The sequence below is a fragment of the Aedes albopictus genome, chromosome 2 (assembly GCF_035046485.1).
Source record: "Aedes albopictus strain Foshan chromosome 2, AalbF5, whole genome shotgun sequence".
In the NCBI taxonomy this organism is placed as follows: Eukaryota; Metazoa; Arthropoda; class Insecta; order Diptera; family Culicidae; genus Aedes; species Aedes albopictus.
Window position 1 is genome coordinate 421404411 of NC_085137.1, and position 19255 is coordinate 421423665.

The following is a 19255-nucleotide window of genomic DNA, read 5'->3' on the forward strand; positions in this document are numbered from 1 at the left end:
ACTGGGTAAGTGATACTATTTTCATAAATCTTTATTCGGATACGTCCGATATCAATACATAGATAGCTGTTGATAAACAGTAAAATTGGCAACAAGATTCTGAACTCTTTATTATTCGACAAGCTTTTGTGTGTGCTGAATGTCGCGTGCAATCCCCGTCTTCGGCTTTGTTGTGTGTGGACTGGGCGGGCAGGTCAGTCGCAAATCCGCGCACCGTCGTCATCCAGTCGTCAGTGATCGCCGTCGCGAGTTGGTGTCCGAATCGAAAGGAAACAGAGTTTTTTTTTTTTTTTTCTTTGGACTTGTCTTTTCGACTGGCTAAGACCATTGGTTGGTCCATCTCGCCTATAAACAGAGTTTAGGAGGTACCGTTTCAATCCGCGAACTCATCGTCTTCGGTGTTTTGTGTTTTTTCTTTTCACCCTGCCTCTCGGTGCGCGTTGCCAACGAAGAGTATTCTGGCTGTGGTGCCTTTATTCCCCCCGAACACCCAATATTTTGACAGCTACAGAAAACTTGGGGCCGCTCGACTCGAGAGTGGTGTCTTCGATTTCGTCGGACGGAAAAGCAAAACAACAGCGGAAAATAGCTGGTGTGTTGGAGTTTTTCGCGAGGGAAAACGCGCGAGTGAGTGCGTAGCACAGAGTGACAAGATCGCAAGAAGAGGACCAGCAGCAACAGGGAGCGGGTTTTCCTTTTGAGATTTTTCCGAATTATATATTTTCTCAGCCGCTGCTAAGTGCGAGCCAGTGTGTGTATTATTCCTTTGCGCCTCCGCTAGTGGTGCGCTGCGGTTTAGTGAATTTGGCAGTGTAAGGTTTCGGGGTGAAAGTGTTCCTTGGCCTCGCTCGATCGGATGCTGGCTGGCTTGTTCGGTGCATTTTCCGTGACGGGAGTGTGAAGTTGTGTGGTGCGTTCCAGAAGATTTATATTCCTGGTTCACTAACAGAAACCGGATTCCGGTGTTCCCCACAAGTGCGTCGTGTAGTGCATCGGAAGTGTCCATTCTCCGGAAACGACGGAAACTCGTCTAATCTCCCAGCTGCAGCAGTATCGCACGATGGCGGAAAATAAAGGAATGTTGCTGGCCAAGTCCGTTCAGAAGCACGCCGGAAGGGCTAAGGAAAAGGTATGTGTCCGTCCACCGGGTTAAGATCATATGGAACCGATGGCCACGACAAAAGTGCTGCTCACCGGCTCGAGGGATGGCACATTGGCTAATCCTGTATGAGGGGGTACAAAAATAGATTGGAGCTCTCTTCACGGACGCGAAGATTTTCGTCACCGACTGCCACTCGACGACGGATGACGGCAGTGTGATGATGATGGTGATCAGGCCCGAATCTGTTGTCTGTGGGTATAAGGGACCGGTAATACTTGGTTTCTCATGGCCAAGGTCCCAATAAGTTATTCGGCAGATCTATTTACTACTTTTAAAGAAAGGAATAAAATATATCTGACACTAAGTCTTATAAGCAGTGGTCAAGAGACTTTTGCAATTAATCTGAAGATGGATTCGGAATGTCTCTTGACCTCTGAAGATCTAAAAAACTCTAATTGTTTCATATCAATCCAGGGTGTCTTCTATGTACATTATTTTCCAAGCATAATTTGTCTGGGAATTCAATCAACAATCTGATTGTTTTGTTTTGTACATGAGAGGTACGGTCAGTTAACCAGTAGTTATGGCTACAGTACCTCAAATTGGTCATAGATAGTTGATTTTTACCTTTAACCCTTTTCTTCCCACGACTTTGAACGACTATTTCTATGCCAAGAAAGCGTTTCCGAAAAAAGTGTTTGAACAAAAGTTATGAAAAATTCCGAAATCAACGAAAAAGTTTTTAGTTGTAAATCAATAGTCTTTTGCTTGTTTATCAATAGTTGCACTATTGAAACAAGTAGTTGGCAGTTGGGTTCACCTAATGAGGTTACAACCATATGATAAAAACTATTACATCATATTCATCTAATTCCGTTTGTCTCGATTTCGTCGACAATCGATGGTGCTCTAGAGCAACCATGGGAAGTAGAGGGTTAATGGTGCACATGCAAATCAACATGAAAAACATTGGTAATAAAACATCTCGTTCACATATTAAGTTGGTTCAATTAATTTTATTAGTTTTTTTTTTGAAATATTGCGGTCTTGTCCATAGAATCTTTATTACCTTCACGTACCCGACCCCCGACAACTCATTTTGAAAATGCTGGCATTTCGTCAATTTTCATTCGATGTTTTTTTAAATCGCCCTTAATCGATCATAAATTGGTGCAGGTTTCTTACACTCAAGTGGCCATGTAATTTCCGGAGATATTCCGGATAGTACTATGGTCAGGGGGGAGGGGAGTACCAAAGCCAAGGTACACAAATTACGTAACTCTAAAATTGGTAATTTCAGACCCCCTCCCTCCCCCTTGTGACGTTTTTTGTATGGAAATATAAAAACTTTTGTATCCCTGGCTAAGTTCGCAGGGGTTGACGGTATTAAAGTGAAGCATTTTGATTATTGTAATGTAGTGTTCTTTAGTGAAACATATCACCTTTTTAACACTTTAATGCGCCTCCAACGGTTCATCACGAACCGGCTGCTGCAGATGGAGTATGGCTGATCATATGCATCAGACATGCTCGATAAACAGGAGGAACCGCCGGGGCTCAGTAGAGTCTATTCCCAAGCAATAGTTCCAAGTCGGTTGGATTTGAGAAGGTTTTGATTATCGTTACAAATCCTAATGAAAGTATTATAGGATTTGTGACAGGTTTTGGAACCTTTTACAGCCATCTGACTTCAACATGTTGTTTGGGCTCTATTTCCCACGTTTCTCGGTTGATTTTTATTACATAGTAATTTATTAATGTCGATGTTAGTTGGTCATATTTTATTTAAATAAAGCAATAAAAATCGACCGAAGAATCAATAGTGGGAAGGAGATTTGCAGCACTTAATTGTGCTGATAGATTTAAAGCTAACGTGCGAACACTTAAACTCATTGTTGACGTCAATGCATTCGACGTGACATTTTGGACAAAAACTGACTGCTTTATATTAACTGAACAACGTTACTTGTGTATGACTAGGTTGACATTTCTAGACTACGCTTGAGAAAACGACATGGTTCATCTAGGTAGGACCGATAAGACAATTGAACGAATTTGAATATTTTTAATAGTATTTGTAGCGGGATGAAAGTTGACATGAAATCTTTATTATTTTAAAATTTTATTGCAATCAACTGACCAACTTAACGTATTTTTGATTATCTCTTAGATGTTCAGAAGTTCAGTTACATGTTTCTGTGGATTTTGGAGCGATGACAATTTAAGGACACAAGAGATGAAGACAAGTAGAAAACGATTAGCGAAATCAAGAAAACAATTTGACACAGGATCGACTATATTTTAACATACAGGGTTCGATTGATTCGATGAAAAAAAAACACCATACGACAACTGACTTAACGAGGAGAAAAACATATTTAACCATACCACAAAATCAAACAAGGAGACAAACACAAACCGTGTGACCATACCACTACATAGGCAAATCCTGACTGATTGACCAATTGAAAACTTTCCAATCTTCTACCGTATCTTTCTCAGTCAGTTGCAACAGTGTCTTAATGGATATCATTTTCCGCGTACTGCTGGCAAACTGCTTCTGAAAGATTACGTACTCTTTTCTATCTTCGGGTCTAGTGTAGAGGTTTAAACTCTATTCAGAGTGCAGCTAGAAACCTAGCAAAAAAAAATATATATAAAAACTTTTGTATGGATCGTAACGCTAAGCTGGACTCCCCCTCTTCCCCTATAGCGTTACGTAATTTGTGTACGATGCCAAATGGCTAAAAATGATTATTTCGTATGTTATTGTGTTTGAGCGGCCCCCGCGAAACCTGTTCCAGGTGTTCCGGAGCGACCCTATCAATTGATACATACTTCTGTCTATCTTTCCTGCCCCATTCTCTCGAAATGATAAAGATTGATACGTCGCACGGCATGTTTTGATTGCAAACCAGAAATGTCCACGATGATGCCCCCGTGGAACCTGTGCTCAGGCGGATTTAAGGGGGAGCAAAGGGGGCAAGTGCCCCGGGCCCCCCGATTAGGGGGGGGGGGCAAGAATACCGAAGCACTTTATATTTTGTTCAACAAAACTATTTAAAATAGACTTCCATACACGATCGGCATCATTATGGACTCAAATTTGAAATGGGGTGGCCAAGTAAACGAGATTACCAAAAGAGTCTACAACACGCTGCGCACATTCAGACGATTTCAGAAAGTACTGTCCGTTCAAACCCGGAAAAAACTAATGCAAGCAGTACTAATACCGATCTTCACCTACGCCGATGTAGTTTTTTTCCCTGGACTCTCAGCTGCGCAAAGAGAGCAACTAAATCGCTGCTTCAAGTCGTCGGTGAGGTTTGTGTACGGACTGCGACGGCGAGACTCAACTCAAGCGGTGCGGCACACAATACTTGGGTGCGAGCTCCTAGAAAACTACCGTCGCCGTGTATGCCACTTCATGTACGGTGCGTACCATGGCAGTCATCCGGATTACATCCGACAGCACACACCAGTAGGACGAAATGAGCGAGCCAGGTCTTTCGTTCTGCCACATCACACCACCAGCGCTCGGAAAGGTGTTCTGGTGTACGGAGCATCCACCTGGAATTCCCTTCCGCTCAATGTTAGGCAACAGTCTTCACTAGCAGCTCTTAAAGCTGCGCTCAACAGAGACAACTAAGAATAGCTTGTACAATCAGATAAGATCTAGTTTACTATATTGTTTATTTTTAATGTGTTTCTAGTCCTTGACTTGGTTAAAAGTTAATGTAACTGACAGGTTTACGTTGAATAATAAATTACAATTACAATTAAATTACAATTAAATTATATTTTATTCAGAGTAGTTGTCTTTGGGTTCCTTCAGGGTATCCAGATTATATCATAATCTGAATTTTCACTTGAGAATACATAAATCGAAGTTCGAAATTTCACAATCGTTGGTGCACTGGAACTATTTTAAGAATGGATTTGAAGTATTTGCGGATTTTTTCGTTGGTATGAGCTGCCATTCTAGAATCATTAAACGATTTTTTCATTTTATTTATTAGGTAAAGCAAAACACTTTTTATCCTTACAAACTAAATAAAAACAATATTTTAACTGCTAAAAACTCGAATTGTTTAGAATTGAGTTGTATTTCCGACAATGATCATTTTGAGGAATCGGTTTTAATACATGATCGCAGTTATTTCATCGCTAGTGAAGTGCTACAGTACCTATACAAATATTTTTTAAAGTGATTTTTTTCTTCTAATTTTGGTATACACATTTTTTCTAAACTTCTTGAAAGTTCTTATTTATTTTGGGTTTAATATTATTGAGAGTTTTTTGCTACTGTCCCCCTAGAGTCCTAAATTTGTTCAATCTGAATTTGGAAATACCCGCAGAATATCCCAATTCCAAATAAAATTTCATTTATTTTAACTCTTATTTTATTTTTTTTTAGTTAGCATCTTACAATTACGGATGAAAGTATAAAATATGTGTACTATCTGAATAAGATAACATTAAAAAAAAACACACACACAAAATAAATGATCGCATCATTGTCGAAATTTTGGAGAATTGCTTTGAATATACATTTTTTATAGAGCTTCAGAAGAACGCTATATTCGGCCTATATTTTCATGAATACATTATAAAACGCGATTGAAAATAAATTAAACAAATAAATATTTGAAGAAACAAAACAGTTGTGTCAAAATTACATAGTTTCATTCAAAATCGCAAGAACACTAAAAAATTTAAAAAAATATATAAAAAGTAAAAAAATCACCGCATTTTGGAAAAAAAAATTAAAAAAGAAAAAAAAACTTCGAAAAAATGTTAATGTATGTTAATGTATCTTCAAAATCTTGCTTTTGGGGGGCCCACTTTATAGGGTTTGCCCCGGGCCCCCCGATGCCTAAATTTGGCACTGCCTGTGCTAGATGTTCCGGGGTGGCCATATTAGTTGATACAGACTTCAGTCTATCGTTTCTGACTCAGTCATTCGAAATCATGAAGTTTGATATGTTGCACGGGGGTCTGTGACATTTGGCATAAAGTCTATTGGCATAAGGACATTTGGCATAAGGTCACTTGGCATAAAGACATTTGGCATAACGGTCATTTGGCATAATGGACACTTGGCATAATAAAGAAGGGTGCATTTCGATTATGTCAAATGTCCATTATGCCACATGACCATTATGCCAAATGTCTTTATGCCAAGTGACCTTATGCCAAACGACCTTATGCCAAATGACTTTATGCCAAATGTCATGCTCCCCCAGGTAACCACTAAGCATTTGAATAAGCCGTAAACCAGGCCGTTTTCAGCATTTGAACTGCTTTCAGCCCTACATAAGACGAATTTCGCCCCAAATCGTATTCGGAGTTGGCAGCACCCTCTCAGATTACAATGAAACTTTCTGGGTATGTACACCAAGACTAGATAAGCCACTTTGCATACTTAGTTTCTTCAAAATTTATCTGGACTGACTTTTGAAAAGGGCTAAACTTTTTTATGGATTTTTTAAAATTGTTTTTAATCAAAAAATGACTACTCCTACAAAAAAGTGTTGTATGGGTGATTATCACAAAATAAGTCAAATTTTAAGAAAAAAATACTGAAAAAAATCCAAAATGAGCCCTACACTGAAAAAAATCATTTCTAAAAATTCAAAGTTGATTTAAAAAAAAATACCATTTTTGATTTTGATGAAATTTTGTCTCAAGACAGGTAATTATGTTCCCTACCAACCGTCCATACATCACAAGATAGGCACTTTTAAGGAAAAAAGTTTTTCTAACAAAAACTTTTTCATGTCCAAATTATTATTTTTTCAGTGTCTTTTTTTAAAAACAAACTAAACCAGTGAAGGTTATCTAGTAATCTCAAAATGCAATGAAACTTATTGTGTCATATGCGACAATGCAATGCACCCATATTCACGCAGCAGCACTCTAGAAGTACGAAACAATATACAATTAGAACACGCATTTCATACGTGCTGCTGTAATTTCTACCCAAACGTTTCTACCCCATGTTCTTACCTAATATTAGGTAAGGCTATTTATTAGATTCGAACTACCTAATCGAAAAAAAAAATCAAGAGTTGTACCTAAAGCAAATATGAACAAAACAAGAAAATGAATCGGTATCATTCAACGTGTTACTTCTCTTTGGTTATTAAAGGCAGTTCTGAAAAGTAATGGATCAATCGTATAAATCAAAATTCAACAAATTCAAGTGCAGTGCAAAAATAAACAATCCAAAGTGCAACCGTCATAATCTACGGGGCATGTCATTAAGATTGATAGATAAGATTCATTCCATGGGATATACACATGAAATCGACGAATCGATGAGTATTTGTGAGTCATGTCGTGGATTGATAAGTCACAACAGAAGCCCGAATACGAAAAAACGCCGATCGGATGGAAACGACGAAACTATGCAACCATCATTTAGTGGGCAGCAACATCATGATGTTCCAGAACCAGAACCGTCAACGAGTGGTCAACAAATCGAACATGAGCTGGGTAAGTAAGCCTTCAACGTGTTAGCTTCTTTAATATAACTAATTTTGCAGCTCGTTGCAAAACTACATTTTTCAGTATTCTTCGTATTTATCCAACCCGGCAAGCCTCGTTGGATAAATGTACTACTTGTGCGAAAAAAAAATCATTTTTGCAACTCGTTGCATAAATAACTATCATTAACTTCCCACTGTATTCATTATTATATTGTTAACCTTAACTTTTATCTTACAGATATGGTACCATCTATTCCATCATTGGAGTCAATTCCGTCAACAGATCAACTACAGGGTCCCCATAATATTGAGAAGTTTAATACCATTGCTGAAACATTGAGTTTATCGCCAATCTCATCTAGAAACATGAGAAGTATGGAATATCGCATAAACAAATCATTGCAGATTACGAAAGCAGTTCGAAAAAATATCTTCGGAATAGATTCAACGGATGTTGGCAAAGTGGAGGCGTATGACGAGATAATTATGCAGTTAAAGGATAAGTTCAATCACCCTACAACTGACAGAAGCGAACAGATTAAAATACTATCTGTACTTCCTAAGTCTTGGTCGGTAAATAAAATCACAAGAGAGTTTAACGCACCAATGTATATGGCGAGGCAGGTGAAGGATTTGTACCACCGAAAAAAGAAGGGGGCATGGTATTGATGACGATACAAAACAAATAGTAAGAGAATTTTTTGATGATAATGATATCAGCAGGCCAATGCCAGGAACAAATGATTTTGTTTCTGAGGTTCGAAATGGAAAAAAACAACAAGTTCAAAAACGACTTTTTATGATGTCGCTCAAAGAGGCTTATATGATTTTTGTAGATATGTACAAAACTGTGAATATTGGTTTCACAGTATTTACACAGTTGCGACCAAAGCATTGTATTTTACTTGATTCTACTGGTATACATAATGTATGCATATGTACTATTCATGAAAATGTAAATTTAATGTTCAACAGTATAAGAATTGTGTCACAAGATGAAATAATACAAAAAATGCTTTGCGATATTTCCACCAGAACAGATAATTGCTTTTTCCGTGCTTGTGAAAAGTGTGCTTGTAATGAACACATTGAAGAGGAACTTACATTGATATTAGAATCAAATGACAAAGAAGAGATTCTATTTCAGCAGTGGTTGAATACTGATCGCTGTAATTTAGAAACGATTATTAAACCTGTTGATGAATTTGTTCCGTATCTTGTTGATAAAATTGACAAACTTATAACACACGACTTTATTCATAAACAACAATCATCATTTCTCAGAAATAAAAAAGATACATTAAAGGATGATGAAATTCTTGCGATTTGTGATTGCTCTGAAAACTATTCATTCATAATTCAAAACGCTGCTCAAGGATATCATTGGAACAACTCGCAAGCAACAATACACCCATTTGAAATTTACTATATGAAAGATAATAAACTTGTAAATGTTAGCTTCATTATCATATCGGAAGTAATGGCTCACGATACAGTTGCGGTCCAGTTGTTCATCTCAAAAATGATAGATTTTATGAAACAATTAACGAACTTTTCTAAAATTTATTTTATGTCTGATGGGGCAGCATCACAATACAAAAATAAGAAGAACTTTGCTAGTCTATGTAGATTCCAGTCAAAGCATGCATTAAGAGCAGAATGGCATTTTTTTGCAACGTCCCACGGTAAAGGTCCATGTGATGCTATTGGTGGCACTCTCAAGCGAATGGCAAAGAGAGCAAGTCTTGCTCGCGATTATGGAAATACCATAACAACTCCACGAGAGTTATATAACTGGGCAGTTGTACAGACAGATAAAAATATAACTAAATTAAATTTCTGTTACGTATCCACTGAACAGTACATTAAAATGTCAGAAGATCTCGAAGAAATATATAATAACGCCAAAACAATACCAGGCACTCAGAAATTCCATAGTTTTTTGCCTATTCCTGGCGACAAAGTAAAGGCAAACAGGTATTCTAATTCAGAAGATGAACCAAAAATATTTAGTATGATCGGAAAAAAATAGAAAAGAACATGTTTGAAATTGGCTCTAAGACACATATATATATATATATTTGAAAAATTCATAATTATAAATAATTGTATATTTAAAAGTGCACTTCAATACATATTGCGATCAAACATTACATTTCCTAAGAAAATACATTTGTAATATTTTCAGTTTTTTATGTATAGGAAACCCCTTCCAAATGATTGAATAAATAACACAAAATCTCCTAGAAAATTGAGTTTCATTGGATTCTGGGATTGTTATTGCCTTCACTGGTTTTATTGTTGATAACAAAATACACTGAAAAAAAAATCATTCGAACAAGAAAAAGTTTTTGTTAGAAAAACTTTTTTTCCTTAAAAGTGCCTATCTTGTGATGTATGGACGGTTGGTAGGGAACATAATTACCTGTCTTGAGACAAAATTTCATCAAAATCAAAAATGGTGTTTTTTTTAAATCAACTTTGAATTTTTAGAAATGATTTTTTTCAGTGTAGGGCTCATTTTGGATTTTTTTCAGTATTTTTTTCTTAAAATTTGACTTATTTTGTGATAATCACCCATACAACACTTTTTTGTAGGAGTAGTCATTTTTTGATTAAAAACATTTTTTAAAAATCCATAAAAAAAGTTTAGCCCTTTTCAAAAGTCAGTCGAGAAAAAAAATTAGAAAAATGAGTATGCAAAGTGGCTTATCTGGGCAAGGTCTACACACCAAGAAAGTTTCGTTGTAATCTGAGAGGGTGCTGCCAACATTTGTTCGAGTTGGCGCGAAATCCGTCTATAAATGCAACACGGACAGCCTTATCTCCGCCATTTCACATCCTAACTAAAAATCAAGACGGATTGTTGTTCTGATCCCAGTTAACCCTCAAGAGGATAACTCATACCATTAAGTTACTTAAATAAAGGTCCGTTTTGGGACCCTGGGGTCATCTGGACCCCAACATATATTCTCGCGTATCTCATGATCCTTTCTTTTTGAAAGGGCAAAAATGTTAGGAACATCAAGACCTACACACTTAGCACAAATCACCGACAATATTGATTTTTTCAGCAAACTTTTATATTTTCTGTTATAAATCTCCTATTTGTTGTCTAAGTTAACTATTTGTATCACCAGTTTGTGCACCGTGTTGCGCGAGATCCAGCATATTCTAATGTTTACCAACGCATCACTACGGAGTTATCATCACCGCCGGTCAAGCCATCTGGAGTGGTTTATTTCACTTTAAAATTAATTATCACACTATAGTATTTATGCGCTGCGAAATAACAGTCGAAATTATGTTACAAAGGTACTTACCTACAGTTTTTTACAGGAATTGGAAGAGAATAACACATATTAAAACAAAGTGCTCGAATCACCGTCTCCGGAGAAAAAAAATTCCATTGCGTGTTTGACGTTTCTAGCCAGCAGACTACCGACTTCGGTAACCTGAAGAACCGATTATTCGGTAAACTTTACCGAATTCGGTGTTGGACCTATTTTGCAGTCCAGTTCGGTGAAATAGATTACCGTACTCGTTAAAATGCTACACGTTTACCGAGATATTGTAACTTATTTTACAAATTTCGGTGATTGAGAGCGTGATTACCGAAAATTCGGTAAATTTTTGAATTACCGATCCGTCTCGGTAATTTTCATTACCGAACACATGAGGTCTGTTTAACTGTGTACTTTTCTGTAATTTCGAATGAAATTAAATGGAAATTTAAAAGTTCTAATGCCTACGTCACGTGTAATTTTCTTTTTGTGTGGCATCCGATGCTTTTTAAAATCTGCACACTTGTAAAACAGAACAATTTGTTGCATTTTGTTGACATTCCTAAAATTTGGGATCGCAGATATTTACTGCTTTTGTCCTAAATCTCGAAACAAGAAAAAATGCCGAAATATGAGCACTCTATTCAAAAAACACATGGTAGGTATGTTAATAGTTTAGAATAATTTATTATTATTATTATTATTATTATTATTATTATTATTATTTATTTTAACTTGAAATTTTGAAAGAGGGAAAAACCCCTTTGAGTGATTTCGGCATTTCAAAAACGAAATCTTTCTCAAAGAGTCACAAAACCTCTTTTTCCTTTCAAAAAACATTATAAAAATAACTTAAAACTAAAGGCTCACACGGCAGTGAACCATAACGGAGCCGCAATCTTGAAAAAGGACAGCATGCCAAATCGTAAAACGAGTTTTCGGAAATCCAGAAATCCTAATGGGGAAGGGGGAGGGGTCAGGGGGTCATCAAAAACCAATCTTTAAGGCTGAAAATAAAGAATACAAAAAAAAGGGGAACAGTATCAAATAAAATAGGCAATATCATTTAGAAATTTGAACAAAAGTTTCAATATATGTTCATTTTTTAAGCCCAAAATATCCCGTATATATACAGGAATTGAAAAACCTGCTGCAATTAGGCTATCAAATAATATCTTCCTCGGTGCAATAAACCGAGAACAATTAATTATAATGTGATCAATGTCTTCATACGATAAGCCACATTCGCATAAATTTGAATCTACAATGTTGATACGATACAAATGACTATTACAAATATAATGATTGGATATCAATCTCGAAAAAGCACAAATGAAATTTCTACTCCCAGATACATGTTTAAACCAAGGAAAATGATTCACCTTGGGACATATTGAATGACACCATCGCCCTTTATCACTAGAATTCCAATTGATTTGCCAAGCATTTAGAGGATAATTTCTCAGATTGGGAAAATATTCAGAAGGAAATATATCACGATGATAAATTTGTCCACGCATTACCCCAAATTTTGCCAATAAATCCGCCTGTTCATTGCCATAAATATTACAATGAGCAGGAATCCAAACAAATTTATTAACATATCCTTCATAATGCAAAACAAATAATATTTTTTTCAACATCAACATGATATGATGTGATTTAAAATTGAATTTAATAGTATTCAAAGCACTCAGACAACTGAAACTATCAGAGCATATGATATACAAATCGGGCGGACAATCTCTGATAATGGTACATGTAAAATACAGAGCAATTAGTTCTGTAATGAAAATAGAACACGGAGATTGTAATTTATGAAAATGAGTTAAACATAAATTATACACTCCAAAACCTGCAATGCCATCAATCAGATAACCATCTGTGAAATACATTTGTGTAGGGTTGAATCCCTCAAATTTACGTTGATATAGAAAATTTGCAAAATGCGAATGAAGCAACTTTGGTATTTGCCGCAATTCATAAGTCAAGTCAAGTAATGGTTCATATGATTTGATGATTATTTGCAAAACAATTTATCAAAAATTTACAATTTAATTCCTGAAAACGAATTTTAAGTGGAACAATACCAGCTAGAACTTCTATTGATTGAATATGAGTGGAATTCAATAGTTTTAAACAAATTCTCAAACAACGGTGTTGAATTTTTTCAAGTTTTGAAAAATGAATTTGTGCAGCACTACCAAAAGTAAAGCAACCGTATTCCATTACTGAACGAATAGTGGTTTTATATAGCGTTATCAAATCAGAAGGATTTGCACCCCACCAAGTGCCTGTAATTGTACGAAGAAAATAATTTCTTCTTGAACAAACTTTTTGAATGTATATAATGTGAGTGTTCCAATTTAATTTAGAGTCAAACCAAATACCAAGATATTTATACTCATCAATTTGTTCTATTTGAAGTCCATTGAGAAATAAATTAATGCTTATGGGCGAATGTTTTCTCGAAAATAAAATAAATTTGGTTTTTTGAACTGAAAATGAGAATCCATTTTCATGAGCCCACATATCCAAATTATCCAAAGCAGTTTAGAATAATTTTGAAACCAGTTTTAATTTAAACAACAAAGCAACATCAACATTTGTAATCAAATTTAATTAAGATAAACTTATATCAAAATGTGATATTAATTTGCTGCTGAATACTTATTATGTTTTGGATTGACTATCATTTGCTGTTGGGTTCTGTTCGGCTAATACTACACGCTTCAGGATATACTACAACTGTTCCGATGATAATGCGCTGATTTTATCGCCAATATTAAGTATGATTAAAGAACATCTTCAGGTCCGAACTCTAAAACTAAAACTAAGAGATAGTCGCTTCTGTATTAAGCATTTTCCTTAGCTCTTCGATCTGTAACATATGATTCCCTTTTCCCTCTTTCGATATATAACTTATACAGTCGACTCCCCATGTCTCGATATTGAAGGGACCATCGAGATAGTGAGAGATCGAATTGAAGAACCAATTTGTTATGCGCACTAGATTGAAAAAATCTCCGCAACTAAGAAAAAACGATAACAAACATACGTCACGTTGCCTTCTCAGAATGTTTTACACCTAGGAAACGAGCGCTAGTAACCCGTGAGAATGAGCGTATCGTCATATAGAGAGAAAGTCTAGAACAAAAATCAATAAGATATATTAATAAGATAGTATTACATCGAGATATGGAGGTATCGACATGTAAAGAGGATAAATGTAGCAGATTGAGGGAACTGATCAAACCCTCGAGATAGGGGAGATATAGAGAAGTAGAACATCGAGATATGGAGAGTCGACTGTAATTTAATCAAGATTCTACCTATTCGGTGTATTTTTCGATGAAACAATATTGTTTTATGTGTGCCAAATCCAAATCAGCTGCAGAAATGGGATAAAAATAATAAAGCATTTAATCTGAAAAATATTAAAAACTCATCGGATTTGTTAAAGAATTTTCAGCAAAACCCGATATTTTGATAAATATTTTTTTGTCTGCCCCCTCACAATGCAAAATCCAGCCAAACATTTTTGAAGGGGGGGGGGGGGCAAAAAGTCAAAATTGAATTTGTATCAGCCTTAATAGGGAAGTGAAACCATCTAGGCAGGGCTTCTATTTTAGGCACTTTTCTGCTATAACACAGCCAATTTTGAACCAATTGACGAAATTTTTGGAACGCGGTGAGATACGTATAGTATCTAGCCGTGTGCAAAATGTCAAGTCAATTGGTTTGGAATTGACTGAGTTATAGCAAAGACGGCCTAAAATACCGGCCACTGCCCAAGTGGCTCGGTACCCTAAGAAGTCGAAAAGCCTTCAAAAGTGGTAGTTAAATTTGTAAGTTAATTTCTGAGTAAACTGTTATACTAAATTTTAAAACAAATTCGAGTTTCCAAGATAGAAACGCGCTTTATAAGTTTGCACGAACATATGCGGTTTTGATCAATTCCTAATCCTGAATTCGGTCCTGCTGCCAGCAGTTGAAGACGAGATGAGTGCACGAGCGCTGAGAACAATATTGTCCAAGCAATAAATCTTTTCTCGAGACCACTTGTTTCAGAAAGGCAGCAGTTATCGGATGGTAGTTTGTTTTGGAGAGATTCAACTCGTGTGCATTGAGTCCCGACAGTAAATGCATTTTTGGTTTCCTAGGAGCTATTCGTAGCTATGGGTCCCAAAGCGCCGGACACTTCGTCAAATTTTCCCGAAGAAATCATCCTGTTGCTGCTAAGCTCTGCTAGAAACAAGAGCTATTTAAAAATAAAACTGCAATACTTATATATGTACGTGAACGGCGGGAAAATGTGGCAGCAAAATGGGGAGCAAAATATGTGCGGACGGACGATGGACATGGACGACGCAACTCGCGTGCGCCGTGCCGGTCAGATATTTATAAGTTTTGTTCGTCGTTTTTCTCGCCACGACAGTTCCTCCTGCTTGCCCGATTGCGTGCAGCGGTGGATCTCTCCGAATTTCCAACGATTCGAAATTTGAGCAACTCTGGGAGATAGTCAGAAACAGTTCTAGTAATTTTTGTTGTTGTTTTACAACAGATCATATCGTGCCGTCCGGTATCTGCTGAACGCCAGAGAAAACAACATTTCTGCGCTGATAACGGTGCGACCTTCCCCTGTGCTTATCAAATTCATAAGTGGATATATCAGAGAGCAGTGGATTGCGCCTTGGTTGTCCGTGCGTTATCTCGAGCGAACTGAAGGCTTGTGCCATGACTCTGATAAACCAATATAGTACCTACTGACTATGTATGTGTCATGAATGTGGAATACTGGCGAATAGTCGATTCTTTTTAAAACAACTTTTAAATCTAAACATGTAATGATATTCGTATTTTTTGGCAAAGAAAAGGCAACAGTCGAAACTGGTAACGAATCGCTGTAAACCTCTTTCCGTACGTGGGATGACCAACAAGTTGGCGGAGTCACGGTCAAACGATTGAACTTTTCGTAAACTCTGTTGCGCGTAGGTTTCGAGAGAATTCTACCTGTCGAGGATTATTCAAATTCTCAGCCGACTGCTTTTGACCATTGATAGAATGTTGCCTCTGACGGAAGCAAAACGACGAATGCGATGTCGGCGGCACCCACCCTCTACTCCACGCGATTGTTTATTATCGAAACCGTCATCCAAAACTCAGTTCCTTAAAAAGATGGTTCGACTCGACACGGCTGCCGTCATTGATTTACCAACCCGAAAACAGACAATTCTGTCTGCTTCCGAGACTTACCACCACCGCAGATGGCCATTCAAAATTCATTCGGGCTTTGGCAAGAATCACTTTTCTCCGATTGTTAGGTTTTGTACCGTGGAAGACACCCTGACAGACGGAATCACCGTCCAAATCCAACATGAGTATCACTTTACTGATACCCGCCGCTGCCGCCACACCATTCTCCTCAACTGCTACTGTTGTGTTGTCTAGTGGTGAATTCCGTTGACAAAGATAGACAGTGAAAGTAGATAAAATCCAAATATGCTTTGCAAGCTCTATTTTGTTTTTGGAAGGAAAGATCCAGGCGACACATAAGAACTCGTGCTTGTTTGAATCGTAAGAGGTTTTGTTCTGAATTAGTAAAGTATGATATCAGGGTTCGTATATGGCTGCCTACTTGAGCGGGTTCTATATTCTTATCTAAGTCTGGTCATTATCGCTGAGAGCATTGACTATCTGTCCTATTCTTCATTCAATGGATTTCAATCACTTATCCTTTCTCTAGGTTCGTGAGAAATTTTATTTGGCATGATCTGACTTTTTTAAATCAGCCAATTTCAAGCGCTGTTTCATTTGTCTTTAAATTGTTTTATATAAGATTTAGGCTCAGTGTACCAGTTATGGCCATAGTAACGCAAATTGGCTATAGTTAATTTTCAACATTTTGTGGCACTCACAAAAGATGGTTGCACTCATTCAAACTTCACAATTTGCCTAACCCTTTGGAGACGGATGGTCACATTAGCTCAGCCGTGAAAACCGACCTTAACAAACGTATTCTAGGCCAGCAAAGTTGCATCCATAAAGGCAAAAATACCGTCCCCAAAGGGTTAAATTATGATAGAAATAAATCATTTTCCTTAAAATTTCGGCTTCCTTACACCCTATTTCGCCATAGTGTATCAGTTATGGCTAATCCCATAAGGAATTCGTGTAAATAATGAGAAATGGAACCGAATTTAAAAAAAAAAAACTGCTTCATGGTTCCTATCACTGGCACACGCCGTAATAAATAGAAAAAAAAAACAGTTTTTGCTCTGTTTCTACATTTTTCCTGTAAAGTATGGGAATTAACATGTCATTTGTCATATCGACGGCATTCCTCAGTCGTTTCGTTATTTTTGTAGAAATAATCTTCCTTAAATAGTGCAATAACTGGTACAGGCTCCCTACTTTTGCATTAATTTCCCAACTAATTTAAAACTAATGAAAGGAAGAAGGAGGCCTTTAAAAAATTATAGAAGTAAAATCTCAACGAAATTTTGAACTCTTAATGGAATCCGTGTAGCTTTCTTGAAATATTTCCGGAGGAATTTTGGGAAGAACTTCTAGATGACAAATTGCTTCCTGTTTTGGAAAAATGTCTTCTGTTGTTCGTACATGTGCATATCATTTTGAAAAAAGCTTGGAGGTACATATGGCGGCTGATCCCATGTTTGATGCAATGTGTTGCAACATCATCATAAAGACGCCAATCGAATTTTTTAGTAACACTTTCCCAATACGAACAAAACTTATAATTACTGTTGAAATTCATGAATATATTATTAAGGAAGTTGTAAGTATGTATTGCGCCATTTGCACTCATTTAGACTCGACCCTAATTCATAGTCGAATTTCGCACACAACTTCACAGCGGCTAGCGTAAGGCACAAACTGAAATGGGTAGGATAAAGTGAAACAGCAGGTTAAGGACGAACGGGACGATCGGGGAAATATCCGCCATTGCTCTGTTGCTGCTAAGATGGTAATCTCAGATTCTACTTCATACGTATTATGGAACAAAAACTTATCATTGTGTATGCTCACTTCCAGTTCATTGTGTATATGCTGATTGTTTTTCAGCTTTTGATTCAAACAATCTTTTCGCGAAGGATAAATTTCCAAATTTTATTGAAATCTATTTCAAAACTTCACATTTCATCTTGCCCCACCCGTTTCAACTTGCCCCGGTATACCTTACACAATTCGGTTGAGTTCATGACAGAGGCGTCGGATGCACAGGCAAACAAAACAAGTTTGAATGCCTTGAAATGTCGCAGGGAAATGATGATTCAGTAAATTCTCAAATTATCACAGTAGTCTAAACATTAACGAGAAACCCAATATATAGGTATGCAGCCATTCCATAGAAAAAACGATATAGTGCAACTCTGTTTGCCGTGAACTTGTTGGGTTTGTAGTTTTTCTAAAATTATTAGGCCCGTGTTTTTTTTTCATTTTACTGCCCATGATCGCATATCAGTCCCATCTTTGCTGGGTTTCCTATTCATATGGGACAATTATGCGATTATAGGCAGTTTATCAATCAATCAATTTTATAATAGAGTGGTCCAAAAAATCGAGATTTTTCAAAACTTAAATTTTTCAAAAAATCATATCTTTTGAATTAGACTGATTTTAAAGTTCTTTTTTTTTCGCAAAAAATGCAATTATGTTAGTTATTTTCAAGTTTTCATGGTCTCGTGACAAAAGAGCTCCCTGGTTTAATATCGGAACATAACTCTGGTATTCGTCAAGTAATTTCAATAAAATTCAAGACAACGGTTTATGTTCCAAGACGGCTGCTAAAACTCTGGAATGTATGCTATTTAACTGCAATGCGGCTTCAGATACTATGCAATATGGGTATCCATCGAAAGGGGTTGATGAGTAGAACTCAAAAATAAATATCCGACGCCGTTTTGAAAACCAAGATGGCGAACCATAATCCACGGTGGCGGCCACGGAATGATGATTTGTGCTATGATTCCATGCAATTTGGTTATCTATCGATCGGGCTTGATGAGGGTGAAGGCCGGGTAGATGGTAAGGTAGAGGGTTAGGGTAGATGGTAGGATGGAGGATAGCGTAGAGCGTATGGTGAAGGATTAGCGTACAGCAGAAAGGTAGGGTGGAGGATAGAGTAGGGTTTATAGTACAGGATAAGGTAGAAGGTAGCGCAGATGGTAGGATTGAGGGTTAGGATAGAGGTTTGGGATAGAGAGCAGAAAAGACGGCTGTTAGCTGGACGGTAAGACGGTAAGAATTCTCGGAAAGATTTTCTCGAGATACCCGCAGGAATTCTTTCCGGGATTTCTTCATGCTTTCTTTTGAGAATCTTCCCAGAATTCCTTCAGATGTTCCTTCCGAACGTG

The 19255-nt window shown here is 37.0% G+C and overlaps 1 protein-coding gene across 1 annotated transcript; it reads left to right on the forward strand.

Annotated features, from left to right (window-relative positions):
• Positions 1-205: 205 nt before the first annotated feature.
• Positions 206-14423, forward strand: LOC134288505 (uncharacterized). The gene is made up of 2 exons (XM_062853553.1): positions 206-7600; positions 7832-14423. Exon 2 carries the CDS (start codon positions 8321-8323, stop codon positions 9623-9625), a length of 1305 nt encoding a protein of 434 aa, XP_062709537.1. The 5' UTR covers positions 206-7600; positions 7832-8320; the 3' UTR covers positions 9626-14423.
• The last annotated feature ends 4832 nt before the right edge of the window (positions 14424-19255 follow it).

Coding starts and splice junctions, on each gene's coding strand:
- LOC134288505 (XM_062853553.1), top strand. CDS start 8,321: ATGCCAGGAACAAATGATTTTGTTTCTGAGGTTCGAAATGGAAAAAAA.